Source organism: Neophocaena asiaeorientalis, unplaced genomic scaffold (assembly GCF_003031525.2).
Source record: "Neophocaena asiaeorientalis asiaeorientalis breed wild unplaced genomic scaffold, Neophocaena_asiaeorientalis_V1.1 scaffold93, whole genome shotgun sequence".
Lineage (NCBI taxonomy): Eukaryota > Metazoa > Chordata > Mammalia > Artiodactyla > Phocoenidae > Neophocaena > Neophocaena asiaeorientalis.
Genome location: NW_020174273.1, coordinates 1,969,477 through 1,984,316, shown reverse-complemented (window position 1 = coordinate 1,984,316; position 14,840 = coordinate 1,969,477). Strand labels below are relative to the sequence as shown.

General features: G+C 43.2%; 1 protein-coding gene across 1 annotated transcript in view; it reads right to left on the bottom strand.

Moving 5' to 3' along the window:
- LOC112406774 (PDZ domain-containing protein 2-like) overlaps positions 1 to 14,840 on the bottom strand; it is a 78,241-nt gene that overhangs the window by 23,099 nt on the left and 40,302 nt on the right. The window contains exons 5-8 of the mRNA XM_024755758.1: positions 12,209 to 12,320; positions 5,423 to 5,568; positions 1,815 to 1,934; positions 888 to 1,002 (exon numbers count right to left, since the gene is read on the bottom strand). Of these exons, the coding sequence (XP_024611526.1) occupies positions 888 to 1,002; positions 1,815 to 1,934; positions 5,423 to 5,568; positions 12,209 to 12,320 (493 nt within the window). The remainder of the gene's footprint in view (positions 1 to 887; positions 1,003 to 1,814; positions 1,935 to 5,422; positions 5,569 to 12,208; positions 12,321 to 14,840) is intronic.

Sequence of the window (14,840 nt, the reverse complement as noted above, 5' to 3'; positions counted from 1 at the left end):
AAGGAGGCTCCAATTCACTCTTAATCAGTTTTAAGAAAATAAGCTGGTTAAACACAACATCACCTATCTTTGGACCAACTGATCTGAACAGTCACAGCATTTTTGAAGGTAACTAGAAATAGTGTGATTCAATCATTCCATGCAGGAAGCATGGAATAAGGAGGAGAAAAATCAGGGCTCATGAACAAGTTCTGGGGATCTAAGGTACAGCATGGGACCTATAGTTAACAAGACTGTTATATACTTGAAAATTGCTAAGAGAGTAGATGTTAAATGTTCTCACCACACAAGCACACAAAAGGTCATTATGTGAGGTGATGGAGGTGTTCACTAACCTTGTCTGGCAATCATTTTGCAATATATGTGTGTCAAATCATGTTGTACACCTTCAATACACGCGGTTATCAATTATATCTCAGTAAAGCTGGGAGCAAAAAAGTGCTTGTCTAGTATGTTTACATGTGTGCAAAATGGTAGGTGCTATGGAGCGTGTAAAAGATGTTTCTGTACTCCAGCCCCAAAGCAAGAATGCACTGCAAACTCTCAGGAATTTTCAAGGCAAGGAACACAATCAAAGACCCAGGGGACAAGACAGACATTTAAAGACATTCAAGCCACTTCTCAGGTAATGTCTCATTTAATCCTCACTACAGCTCCTCAAGGTACGTATTAATATCCCAAGTTCACAACAGAGGAAAGTGAAGCTCAGGTTCTATCAATTGTCCAAGGTCATGATGTAGTAAGTGCTGGATTCAGCCCAGGTCTACCTGACTACCAAGCCCACAGACTTAGCTGCTGTGCCATTTGCTTCACATCCTGCAAGGAGGCAGATTCTCCTGGAATCAAAGTTCACTGGCACTGAGGACCACCAAGAGGCCTTCTCCTACCTTCTTTAAGCCTTCCATCCTCTGCAGCTGATCCATTTGGGAAAATGGTCTTGACAAAAATCCCCATCTGTCCTCGAATGCAGTCTCGACCTCCAGCAATGCTAAAGCCAAGGCCCTACACGCAAAGGAGGTGGGGGTCCAGGTTGTCAGTGTGGTATTTAACTAAGGGCATCCTTTCCCATTGCGGTATTTCACTGAGGGCACCCTTCTCATTGTAGTATTTAACTGAGGTGTCCTTCCCAAACAGGCTCAGAGTTAAGCTAACTAGCTGTAAAGTCAAATCTGTGTTCCCTTCACCATTTCCCTCCTCAGATCCATTTGCATTGTGCTAGCTGTGCATTACATTAAAGGGTGAAAGTTTTAGGTAAACATATGAAATTGCTAGATTTGACAATCTTTGATCTCCAAAGATGTCAATTTCACATGGATCAACTAATAGCTCATGAGAGTCATTTCACACTGAGCAGGTGCCATATTTGTTTTATTCTTTTGTTTTTGTATAATATCAAAATGGATATTTTGGTATTTGTATAATATCAAATTATTTATACTATTCCTCTTATAATAATGGCAATGTCATGAAGTTCATTCCAAAGGATAACTGGGATTATTCTCTGAAGCTGCAGGGTCTGCCTTTCTTTCAATAGTGGTAAAAGTTGGGGCATTTACCCCATCCTTGATTGTGCCCTAGCTGCCAGGTGGTGACTCCTGAAATCATAAGGGCAAATATGGTATGATGTCACTTGGAGGCCCACAGGAAAGGATGCCAGGGAATCCAATCAAATCCACCCAAAGACCACTTAATCTATTCTTCTTTATACCTTTTACTTTTTATTTCATGTAAAAACAACACTAAAAAGTAACCATTTAAAACATATATGCTAACATTTACCTGGAGAGCAAAACAACGTACAGAAAGGAGCTCACCTTGCCTTTCTCTTTGTACAGGCCAATGATAGAGATGACCGATGGCCGAATGAGTCTCCAAGGAGATTCCACCTGAGTAGTACTTAGCGAGCGAGTAGACTTCTTCACAATGTGGTATTCCTAGAAGTCGGCACATGAGGTCAGAGGTACTCTCACTCATCCTGCTGTGGTCTCTGGCATAAAAATATACTCAGATTTGGAAAACCTCAGTTGTCTTTTGTGTTAGACAGCCATTGCCCTCTGGTCCGTATCTGGTCCAGTGGCTTAGATAAAGTTTATTATAAAGAACATTGAAGGAACAGCCCCAACTGTGACTGGCGGTCATGCTTTCTTCCCCCCACATAAAGAACTGCTTGGCAACCACCTGGGGCTGCTCCTTCCTTGACCCTACTCCACAGATCCTACTTCTCGCTTTCTGGATTTCAGTTAGGAACCGGAAACCGAGAGGCCTCGGAGATACAGAATGACCATCCCCTGGTCGGGTTCTCCCTTGGAAGTCACCCTCGCCCCACCCCAAGTTCACAATCATGGTTAGAAAGTATCTCACCATTTGAAGTTTAATTCACTCACTCAAAACTCAGCAAGCCCTTGTTTCTTATAAAACCCAAACCGCAAACCCAGACAACTGTTATTTAGTATAAAAGATCCCGCTGAGAGACTGCAGCAGCTTTAGTTCTAATCCCTCACATTTGGAAAATAAAATACTTTCCCACAAGCCACACTTTCCCTTCCTGGCACACAGCAGCTCAAAATCTCCATCTCTTTTTCCTGTTCATCACCCACCATATCCACGTGTGTAAGCAGGGTGCACTATTTATAACAAGAGACTGAACGAATCTCTTGCTAAAGCATTGCGACAATCTAGCTCCTTGTTGTTCTTCTTCGTTTTTTTTTTTTTAATTAATTAATTAACTTTTGGCTGCATTGGGTCTTCGTTGCTGCGTGCAGGCTTTCTCTAGTTGTGGCGAGCAGGGGCTACTACTCTTCGTTGAGGTGCACAGGCTTCTCATTGCGGTGGCTTCTCTTGTTGAGGAGCACGGGCTCTAGGCACGCAGGCTTCAGTAGTTGTGGCATGTGGGTTCAGTAGTTGTGGCTCACGGGCTCTAGAGCGCAGGCTCAGTAATTGTGGCGCATGGACTTAGTTGCTCTGCGGCATGTGGGATCTTCCCGGACCAGGGCTTGAACCCGTGTCCCCTGCATTGGCAGGTGGATTCTTAACCACTGCACCACCAGGGAAGCCCCGCTATTCTTCTTAGAATAATAAATTGCTTAAATGACACAGATATTCTAGCATAAACAAAAAATGCTAAAAAATCATTTCATGTTGAATATGAGAAAAGAGACACTAGAAAATAGTTTATCCTTAATTAGCATATTCAAAGTTAGAAATGAGATATCTGCTAATGATATTTTCGTATTCTTGGCAACTTAGAACAATTGTATTTTGCTGTTTTACAAAATTATCTGTCAGCCATGTTGGCCTCCCAGACTCTGATTCATTTAAAAAAATGACATTGGCTTGGCCAGGTTACCACCCTTTTACTGAAACCATCATGGGAATAGCCATACATAGCTCTCAAATACAGAGGTTCATGTACAGACTCATAAGGGAACTCTTTCTCTGACCACCAACCTCCAGCAGCACCTCATTCCATCTCCCCTTTGGGAACCAGAGGTCAGCAGGCTTCACTCTTCTCTTGAAGAGTTTCAGGGGTCCCACTACATTTTTAGACCTCTGTTTTCCAATATGGCAGCCACTAACCACCCGCGGCTATCCATATTTAAATTGAGATGAATTAAAATTAAAAACGCACTCCTCAGCCTCACTAGCCACCTTTCATGTGCTTAAAAGACATACGTGGCTACCATATTGGGCAGTACAGACATAAAACATTTCCATCACTGCAGAAAGCTTTACTGGATAGCTCTATTCTAGAGAATACTTTTTAGTGGAGGGAGAGAAGAAAGAAAGAAAAAAAAGAAAGAGAGAAAGAGAGAAAAAAAAGAAAGAAAGAAAAGAAAGGAGGGAGGGAGGAAGAAAAGAAAGTAGAGAGGGAGGGAGGGAGGAAGGAAGGAGGTTAGGAAGGAAGTGAATCCTGGGAGAAAAAAAAAAAGGCAGAAAATAAGAGAAGACAAGGGAAAGAACAACTTGAAGAGGAAAAAAAAAAGTTTCTTCTTTAAAATCTTCACTAGCCTGTGCTTCCTGGTTCCTAGAAGCCTGGTTAGAAGAAATAGGTATTCCTAGGCTATAAATACGGTCAGGTTTCCTCAGCGGGTCAGTTAGGAAATCAGCACCTCAGTGCTGGACATCCTCGGCCATGATGGCAGCAGATCCGCTCTCACCTTCCTCACTAACTAAAATTGTCTGAAACGCGGCTCTCCTGTGACTGCTTGATCTCCCGCCGCCTCTGTTGATCCAACTGGATCATTCTGCACAGGCCACAGACTTGTCTCCAGACACGGGTCTGGAGGAGCTCTAACCAGGCCCTATGCAAGTTTTTTGCTCTGCTTTTGCTCGGTGCCCCAATTCAAGTTGCCACTGGGGGGATTCAACACAGACAGCCTAATCGGCAGCTGCCTCTGAAACACGGGCGCTTTTGAATTTTATTGGGCAGGCAACTCCCTGCACAGGGATTCTGGTGCATCGCTTGGAGCCAAATACTCAACCTCTTTGGGATTCAGTTGCCCTACCTGTAAAAAGGTGAGACACAAAAAGCAAGGGCCCAACCCAGATGCCCTGAGCCAGGTCTTTTAGAACTCAACTATCTGAGTCTCCACGCCCTTACAGGTGTCACTACTGCCACACCCTCCTCCCTCCATCTCTACTTCATTGCAGGCCTGGGGACAAGATGCCAATGACTCCTCCTGAGCGCTCTGGCTGATGGTGCCAGGGCTCAAAGACACTCCACAAGTTCCCCAGAGACTGAGCCTGCCTCCAACTTGGTTATGAGACATCTACCCAGTTTCTACTGGGTTGAGGATGATGGAATTGAGGATGAGCCCCTGAGCAGGGTTGTGGAGCCCCGAGCTCTGGCGGGGATGGGCCCTGGAATATCAACATCCCCACCTTCCTCACCCCTCTTGGCAGCCTCTTCTGACCTTGGCTGTTTGAGCCATGACTGTATAACAGGTAGGATCCCAGGCACAGCACAGGCACACCCAACCGCCTCCGTCCCTCACACGTCCCCACACCCACCCACCCACCAGGCTATGCTGACACATGACACACCCACTAAACAAGAGACGGTGGTTCTTACCACAGACCATGACGCGCCATTGTCTCCTGGCAGTTGAAAGCAGCTCTCGTTTCCAAAACACACAGTAGAAAGAGGATCAAGGTTTTTTTCCTTCTCTTTTATTTTCAAATATTAGGCTGACTACTTCCTTCTAGCCTCCCTGGATAGATCTCACTGACTATGCTATATCTCTAGTCCTGAATACCCCTGGCCCTCATAGACGGACAGGTCTTCAGAGCACGGAAGCTCCTGCTGGTCTCGGAGAGAATAAAAGAAAACCTGGAGACCCAGGGCTGGAAACATGCTCTTCCACCCCTAACCAAGTAACTGTGACTGGATAAGAAAGCCAGGGGCTCCACGGTGCTGCACTACCTGTGCTGTGCCCGTCGAGTCCAGGAGCTGGGGGAGAGAGTGCTTCCGGCCATCTCGGGAGACCTCCAACATCCTGGCCCGGGGGTCCCCATTTCTCAGCATCAGCTCATTATATTCTTCAACAGACTCTAGACGGTGCACACCCCCTTGAAAAAACAGAGGGGAAACATGACTCGATAGAGAATGAAGAGGATCTTAAGAGCATGCATAGGTATAAACTTGTCGATTTCCACCCACATTCATGGTGGCTCAGACGGCCTGGTGTCGAATACTTCAGTACTTTCAAAGCACCCAGCTCACTGCACTCAACCATCAAGCCCTGCATAAGCTTGGTGCGTGCTGAGGCCGTAATGCCAGGCTCTGAAGAAAGTGCTTGTTTTGGAAGTGAACAGCTTCAAAAAGGGCAATGTATATGTTTCATCCAAGTTAAGATGTAGCTGTGGTTGGTAAGGCAATAAACAATAGTGAGAATGCTATCAGTAGACGACTTCTTAGTGCTGGAGGAATATCACTTTGTGGTTGGTATAGTTCCATGATTGGGGGATGCCTTTTTCCACGTATAGCAATGACTATTGAAACAAACTTTTAGTTAAAGTGTAACAACTTACAGAAACGGGCAGAAATCATTAAGTGTACGTACAGTTCCATGAAATTTCACAAAATGAATATGCCAATAACATCCAGACTAAGACATAGAATATTAGCAGATCCCCAAATCCCCTTTTGTGCCGCTAACCCCCTCACCCAAGCGTAACCATTATCCCAGCTTCTAACACCACAGATCACTTTTGCCTATTTTCAAACTTGATATAAATGAACACATACAATATGTGTGTTTTGGTATCTGGCTCCTCGTTTATGTTGCTACATTCCAATGGTTTGTTCATCTCCTTTCTGCATACTATTTCATCGTATAAACACAGCACAATTTATTTATCCATTCTATTGCTGATGGACATTTGATTTGTTTCCAGTTTCAGATCCCGAATAAGGGTCAGCAAACTTCTTCCGTAAAGGCCAGATAGTAAATGTTTTAGGCTTTACAAGTCACAAATGGTCTCAGTCACACATTCTTTACAATTTTTTTTTACAATGCATTAAAAATGTAGAAAGTGTTTCTATCTGTGGGCCATACAAATACAGCTGTGGGCAGAAGCTTGCTGACCCCGATCTAGAATATACTGTTACTGGACATTCTGTGATGTATCTGTTGGATGTACCTAGGAGAGGCGTGGCTGGGTTACAGGTACGTGTTCCCCTTCACCACGCAGGATCACCAGGGTGTGTGAGTGCTTGCTATTCCACTTTCTTGTCACACTTAGCAGTGTCAGTCTTTCTAATTTTAGCCACTCTGCTGGATAGATAATGGTATTTCCCTGTGGTTCATAATTTACATTTCACTGAGGACTGGTGAGACTGAGCTTCTTTTCAAGTATTCATTGGCTGTTTTTCTTTTTTAAGGTTGTAAAGAGGCTGTTCAAGTCTTTTGCTCATTCCTTCCTTCTTCTTTTTACTTTTTAAATTGGACTACTAGAAAATTTTATTATTTTTTTTCTTTGCTCATTCTTTTATTGGATTTTTCTCTGTTGATTTACAAGAGTTTTATTTTCTTGTTAATATATTTTAGATATGAATCCTTTGTGGAAACTATGTATTGCAAATATCTTCTCCATGTCTGTGACTTGCCTTTTCACTCTCTCAATGGTATTTTTTTTTTAGATGTTGGGGGTAGGAGTTTATTAATTAATTAATTTATTGTTTTTGCTGTGCTGGGTCTTCGTTTCTGTGCGAGGGCTTTCTCTAGTTGTGGTAAGCGGGGGCTACTCTTCATCGCGGTGTGCGGGCCTCTCACTATCGCGACCTCTCTTGTTGCGGAGCACAAGCTCCAGACGCACAGGCTCAGCAGTTGTGGCTCACGGGCCTAGTTGCTCCGTGGCATGTGGGATACTCCCGTACTGGGGCACGAATCCGTGTCCCCTGCATCGGCAGGCGGACTCTCAACCACTGTGCCACCAGGGAAGCCCCTATAGTAATGATTTTTAAAGACATCTTTATCATACTTAGTTTATATTATACACTATTTTAAAATAAGATAGTTTAAGGGACTTTAATCATTTAAAATTTTTTAATTTTATTTTTTATTGAAGTATAGTTGATGTATAATATAAATTACACATGTACAATATAGTGAATCAGTTTTTAATGGTTATATTCCATTCATAGTTATTATAAAATATTGGCTATATTCCCTGTGTTGTACAATATATCCTTGTAGCTTATTTTATACCTAATAGTTTGTACCTCTTAATCCCCTACCACTATGGCCCCTCCCCCGCTTCCCTCTCCCCAGTGGTAACCACTAGTTTGTTCTCTGTATCTGTGAGTCTGCTTCTTTTTTTGTTATATGCACTAGTTGGTCGTATTTTTTAGCTTCTACATATAAGTGGTATCATACAGTATTTCTCTTTCTCTGTCTGATTTCTTTCAGTTAGCATAATACCCTCCACGTTCATCCATGTTGCTGCAAATGCCATTATTTAGTTCTTTTTTATGGCTGAGTAATATTCCATTGTATATATACACACATCTTCCTTATCCATTCATCTGCTGACGAACATTCAAGTTGCTTCCATATCTTACAATTGTAAATAATGCTGTTGTGAACACGGGTGCGTGTATCTTTATGGATTAGTGTATTAGTTTTTTTTTAATATATATACCCAGGAGTGGAATTGATTGGTCATATGGTAGTTCTACTTTTAGTTTTTTGAGAAACCGCCATACTGTTTTCCATTGCGGCTACACCAGTTTACATTCCCACCAACAGTGTACGAGGGTTTAAGGAACTTTAATTTAATTTAATTTAATTTATTTATTTTTTTGTGGCACGCGGGCCTCTCACTGCTGTGGCCTCGCGCGAGCTCAGCGGCCATGACTCACGGACCTAGCCACTCCGCAGCATGTGGGATCTTCCTGGACCGGGGCACGAACCCGTGTCCCCTGCATCAGCAGGCGGACTCTCAACCACTGCGCCACCAGGGAAGCCCGGGACTTTAATTTTAAATGATGGATCAATTACATTGAATGTAGCTATAATCATATTATGATGTTTATTATATACTATATATATGTGGAGAGCCATGTGTATATATGTGTTTGTGTATATAACTATATATACATATAGATTCTTTGAAATATCAAATTCTCCTAGACTGTAATATTTTCACTTGATGACTTAAAATTTCAATTTATCTAAAAATTTCTCAGGAAGTTTTTCATGGAATAAAACAAGATGATTCTGTACTCTTTTAAAAATATATAATATATCGATGAGTTTTTAATAGTGATGAAAAGTTAGAACAGGGCTGATACAGTTATATTATAATGGACATTTCTAAAAGCCTGGTTTTTCAAAAGCTACATATTAACTTTGTGATTCAAATTTCAGGTTTTCAAACACCTGAAATTCCTTTGCAATCAAAAGAAAAATTTTCATTTTCACAAAACTAAGGCATTAACATGGATAAATCAAAAATACCAAAGTTAAAAGGGACCCTGCTGGCAAAAAAAGGAGGTATGAAGTAAAGAAAACTCTGGTTAGAATATCAGGAAAAATGTTCCATAAAATCGCTTTAGTCATTTTGGAGCCAGACTGGCCCAAATCTTAGTGGAAATGGCTGGAAACTCTTTACAGAACCTCCTTAATAATTCATGACCAGGTTAATCTATCTTGGCATGCTTACTCATCTGAAAAAGATTTATTAGAAGAAAATTCCTTTTGAGCTGACAGGGAAGCACTTGCCATTGACAGAAGAGAAACCACATACGGTAGTGTCTGTAGATAATATACTGATATGTGAATACCAGAGTGACTCGCTTAAGAAAATATGAAATAAATATCCAGGTTTACAGGACACAGAAATTAGGAGGTGATCACATTAAAATCTCTTGCATTCAAATGTCTTTAGACTGAACATATTTCAAAGCACTGAATGGAGAACCAATTCCTTAAGGCTCTTTAAGGTGCCTCCAAACTACTTTTCCAGTCTTAGCTCCCACTATCCTGCTACATGAATTCATTGCTCTAGCCTGATGAGCCTCAAAGGAGAGGATTTGTCCTCTACCCACATCCTTACCCAAACTGGGAAGCATATAACTATCACTTGAAGTTTTACCCAATTTTGCCCACACCATCACCTCCCATGCCAAGAATCTCCTTCTCCCAAATCTCTCTGCTGGACTGAATCGTTGTTACTGTTGGATTATTGGATCTTTCAGATAGCTGAGGCAGAAAAACAGCTGCCAAAAACTTCTCTAACCAATTCTTTTCCCCATCGTCCCTAAGTATTTCTCACGCATTTTGCCCCAAGTCTAGACCCCGGGTTTCCTCCTCCTGTGTTCTACCAAGCCCCGCCAATGTACTGGCAATCCTTTATCTTGTTTCCTCTGGATGCCTCCCCCAGTATCACAACTCAGAGACATTTCAGTCTTCATACTTCTTGTTCGTGCCTTATCATGACCTGCAAGTTCTTGAGAATCCTCCTATCTGAACCCATTCAAGCATCTTCCCCTCTTGAGAGGGAGTGAGAACGATGATAATGAAAATGACAATGATGAACGTGATATTGACGATGACGGTCATAACAATGGCAGCTACCATGTGGTGAGGGCCTACTGCTGCCACAGTTTGGAGTTGCGGTACCATATACATTTGCTCAACTGTATCTCTCAACAAGGCCCAGCATTTAGAAGGTATTCACATTGATTGGCAATTATAACGCTCATCTTACAGGTGAAAAATCTGAGACCCAAAGAAGTTAAGTCACCTGTCCCAGGTCACACAGCCAGTAACGGCAGAGCTGGGAATTGCACACAGTTCTTCCTGACTTTGTGCATGTGCTTCTTCTACTATATTGCCTTGTTATGGCCTTGGATGTCTAGGAAAAACACAGGAAGAGAGGGCGGCATCCATTTGTGGCAAACAGTAGCCAGTTCTGGATTTACTACTCAGCCAAATGTCCTGCACATTCTAAATTAATAGTACGAACATGGAGAATCATAGATCTGGAAGGTCGTCAGCTAGGATCCCCTCCCCACATCTGTATCCGTAAAGCCCCGGACTGGGGAATGGGATTCTCTCCAAGTTCCTCAGGAAGCCAAGGGGCGGGTAGGAAGAACTCTGTCTGGAAGACAGACTGAATGAGTGACCTTTGGGATCCCCTTAACTTCTCTGGTCACATCCATAAAATGAGGAATGTGACTGCACTGGTTTCAAAGGTCCCTGTATTTCCCCAGAGCTCTATGACCCTCCCCTGGGAACTGTTTATAAGGTGCTGATCAGACAGCTGACCTAAAGACCTCCTTCCCCACCGCAAACACACATAGGATTTAGATGTATTTCTCTCAGTTGTTCCTCGGGGCTGAAGGGGAGCTGGTCGTTCTCTGCATGTGAGGACCATCTTTCCCTCTAGTCTTATCAGCCTCTGGCCAATCACATTGCTTTTTGTCGCAAACCCATATCCTAACACTCGGTCAGATAGACACTACCTAATTATTCTGAGTTATAAATACAAAGCAATTCATTTTGCCACTGAGTTTTTTTTTTTTTTAATGGATGTATTTTATGGTTCTAAACCTGCCACCTTACCTGAGAATAGTAGGGGGCAGGCAATGTGGGTTGGAGATGCTCTTGGTTGGCAGCCAGAGACGGCAGGAAGATGAAACTGACATATTGGGGGATAGCGATATACCATGCTTTGTACTAGGTGCTTTTATGTGTGTTTTTCGTTTGTTTCAACCTTTCAAAGTCAGGATGATAATCTTTTTTAGGCCAGAGAGTGGAGGTTCAGGGAGGTTAAGGGAGGTTAAATAACCAGCCCGAGGTCATAAGATAACTCAAGAGCTGAGGGGTAAACTTAATTCCACCAAGCTTCCAAATGCTTGCTTTTCCTGCTAGACCAGATGTCTTTCACAGCTGGGTAGCCAGGGGTGATTTCTCCATGAGACCAGTAGACACATTGCTGAGGGCCCATGCCACTTCTAGGGGCCCGCAAAAATGTTTTGATTTCTTTTAAATTCAGGAGAAAAAAAATGAACATAATAGTAATTAATAGATGGTAATGAATCCAGCTTGTATCTTTATACCAGCGCAGCCATGAAATATAATTTGCGGGTTTTATCCCTCTTTTTTCTATAGAAAGAGCCTGTAAGGGCTAAAGTGCCTCAGACCCACAAAAGTCCCCACACACAGCCTCTGACTTTCTCTCTCAGGGCCTAGGCCAGCTGCTATGATGTGCCCAGGAAATGGCAAATCTATTTGTTACAAAAACTACACCTCCATCCCATTTCCCCCCTCCCTCACCCCATTTAGTTGAGATGCAGATTTGTTACTAAATAAATAGCTCTTTGCCCCAGGTTCCCATGGACCAGTGGTTTGAGGAAGAGGTATGTTTGCTGGAAAGATAGGCCATCGGGAGTATTCCACAGTGAAAGGGTCACCGTAGGTCCTGTTGAAGTAAGTGAACCAAACACTACAGGAAATTGATGTTTAAGCAGAGGCAAACAGAGATGTTGACATTCATTTCATTATGACTCAAATAAAAATACTGACGTGGGCAGCCAGGCTGAAGGTGGTTGTTATGCCCGGGGCATGCACCATCAAAAGGAAAAAGAATTTGGATGTTTCAAAGGGAAAAAAGAGCTCATCCTGCAAATGACTATCTTCCCGAGCTCCTGAGGCTGGAAGCTCCATTTCAGGCGGGTGTATCAGGCAAAGAGTCCACATACCTGAAAGACGACTCTTGAGTTTCATTTTACTGCTTCCTTGTTTCGGACTTTCCAAGGACCCCTTGGATTCCTCAGGGCCGCATGCATCTTGGGAGTCCTCTGTCCCAGGCATCTGAAATGCAGAAAGCAAAGAGCTGATGGGAGAGGCTAGCCTGCGGCCACTTCTGCCATCTCCTCTGAGAGGTTATCTCAGGCTCAAGCAGCAGCAATATAGTCGTCACATGAGAAAAAAGGTTCATGGGATCAAAGTACAGCCCTTCAGATAACCTGGAACCACACAGCGTCACACTGACAAGTTCCTCCTCGGCACGCATTTCACCGCACAGCATAGAATCAGGGAGGTTTCAAACTGGAAAGGGCCCATGGGGCCATTTTGTTTCTTGAGAAAGCGTGTTGATCAAGGTCACCCAGGTGGTTGGTTGCAAAGCCACAAGTAGACTGCAGGTCCCTGACTGGTGGGCCAGTGCTTTTCCCTACAGTACAAACTACAACGATTAAACCAGAAATTTTAAATTCAATTCTAAAATTCTTAAAATACAGTAAAGCCTTGATTTTGTGGCAGCCAAATAACTACACCCTGGGTCAACCAGATATTCCATGTGTTACACTCCCATTAAAAGGAAACAACAGGGCTTCCCTGGTGGCGCAGTGGTTGAGAGTCCGCCTGCCGATGCAGGGGACACGGGTTCGTGCCCCGGTCCGGGAAGATCCCACATGCCGCGGAGCGGCTGGGCCCATGAGCCATGGCCACTGAGCCTGCACGTCTGGAGCCTGTGCTCCGCAACGGGAGAGGCCACAACAGTGAGAGGCCCACGTACGGCAAAGGAAAAAAAAAAAAAAAAAAAGAAACAACAACTCCAAAATGGAGTTGCTTGTGCTAAGCCCCACCAAGACTTCATACCTAAAGGAACTGCAGTTCCAGCCTCTCTCAGGAGTAGAATTTTAAACCAGTCAGCCAGTAATCTCCTGGTCAGTGAGGTAATCTGCCTGAAACCTCATTTTTCTTTCAGGGACGGTAACCTTGCCTGAAAGAATCCAGCCTTGTAACTTCCGCCCCACCCTCTGTCCGCCTATAAAACCTTCCATTTTGTACAACTCTTCAGAGTGCCTTTCTCTTTTCTAGATGGGATGCTGCCCGAGACGTGAATTGCTGAATAAAGCCAATTAGATCTTCAAATTTACTCGGTTGAATTTTGTTTTTTTAACACTCCTGAGTACTGATTAAATACCTTCCAGAATCAAGCACCACCCAGGACACCCAGAGGCATCTATGAAGTCAGCCCACACGTCTGTAAGTTTTATGTCTACATTATCAGACACCAAGAGGTTATGCAGAAAGGATGACCCCAAGGCTCCTTGGTCCTCCATCTGAGAAAAGCCCAACATTCTAAGAAGAGCTATGCTTATTAGAGAGGAGAAGGAGACTCATGTGCTTGAGAGTGGTTATAAAAATATCTGGAGGGGGGGCTTCCCTGGTGGCGCAGTGGTTGAGAGTCCGCCTGCCGATGCAGGGGACATGGGTTCGTGCCCTGGTCCGGGAAGATCCCACATGCTGTGGAGCGGCTGGGCCCGTAAGCCATGGCCGCTGAGCCTGCGCGTCCAGAGCCTGTGCTCTGCAATGGGAGAGGCCACAACAGTGAGAGGCCCACGTATCGGGGGAAAAAAAAAAAAAAAATCTGGGGGGTAAATTTACATGTAGAAAACTTAGGAGATACATCGAACAAATGAGCCCTCTCATTTGAAATTTTATTTTCCTTTGAGGTTCTGGAGAAAAAAAGTCATATTAATTAAAATAGGTAAGATTCACACTAAGGAACATACATGTCCTTTAAAAAGACATAGATGATATCCTTTACCACTTAGCAGTCATTGGAAAGTCTTGTAATTATAATGTAAAGAAAAAAGAAACCCTGAATTTTAACAGATAATAAAAATTATACATTGTATATCAAATTCAGTTTATGAAAACGTATAAAGTAAGCAGTTAAGAGTAATCTCCCAGGTAAGCCCCCTTTTTAAGAGGTAATTGTTTATAGCTAACTCTTATATGTAATATGAAAGATCTGGAAGCTTCCCCCATCCCCCTCAAGTTCAAGTATCTTTTGGGATGAGAAAGAAGAAAAGAAAAATTCTGAGAAATGAGGCGATGTAGGCAAATTGAGGAAGAGGCATTGGGAAAACAAATTAATCTTGATATATAAAACAAAGATAAATTTGGTGAATTCCTATTACAACGTCTGGGATTGGCAGGGCTCCAGGTTTAAATTATGAAGTAAAGGCAAGAATGGAATCCTGAGGGTGATTTTAGAGATTCTCTAGAGGGACATCTCTCCCAACACCAAATTGGGGCATTAATTCATACACAGTACAAAAGAAGCCTCTTGGAGACATGCCAGGGATGGGGGCGGGGCACAGAAGGAGACAGGCAATTAGGAATAGTCCAGAGAGAAGCCTCAGGGCCTCTCCTTTGCTTGGCTTAAAAACTTTATGGAAAGAATCTGTCTCCAGACTGTAAACAGCAATTGCTGGAGACGAGTAAAATTCCTGGTTCTTCCCGGTTACACCGCCTGACCCAGGCTCCCAGAGAAAGGTATTCCTCAGTTTGCTAATCATTACCTCCTCTGATGCCCAT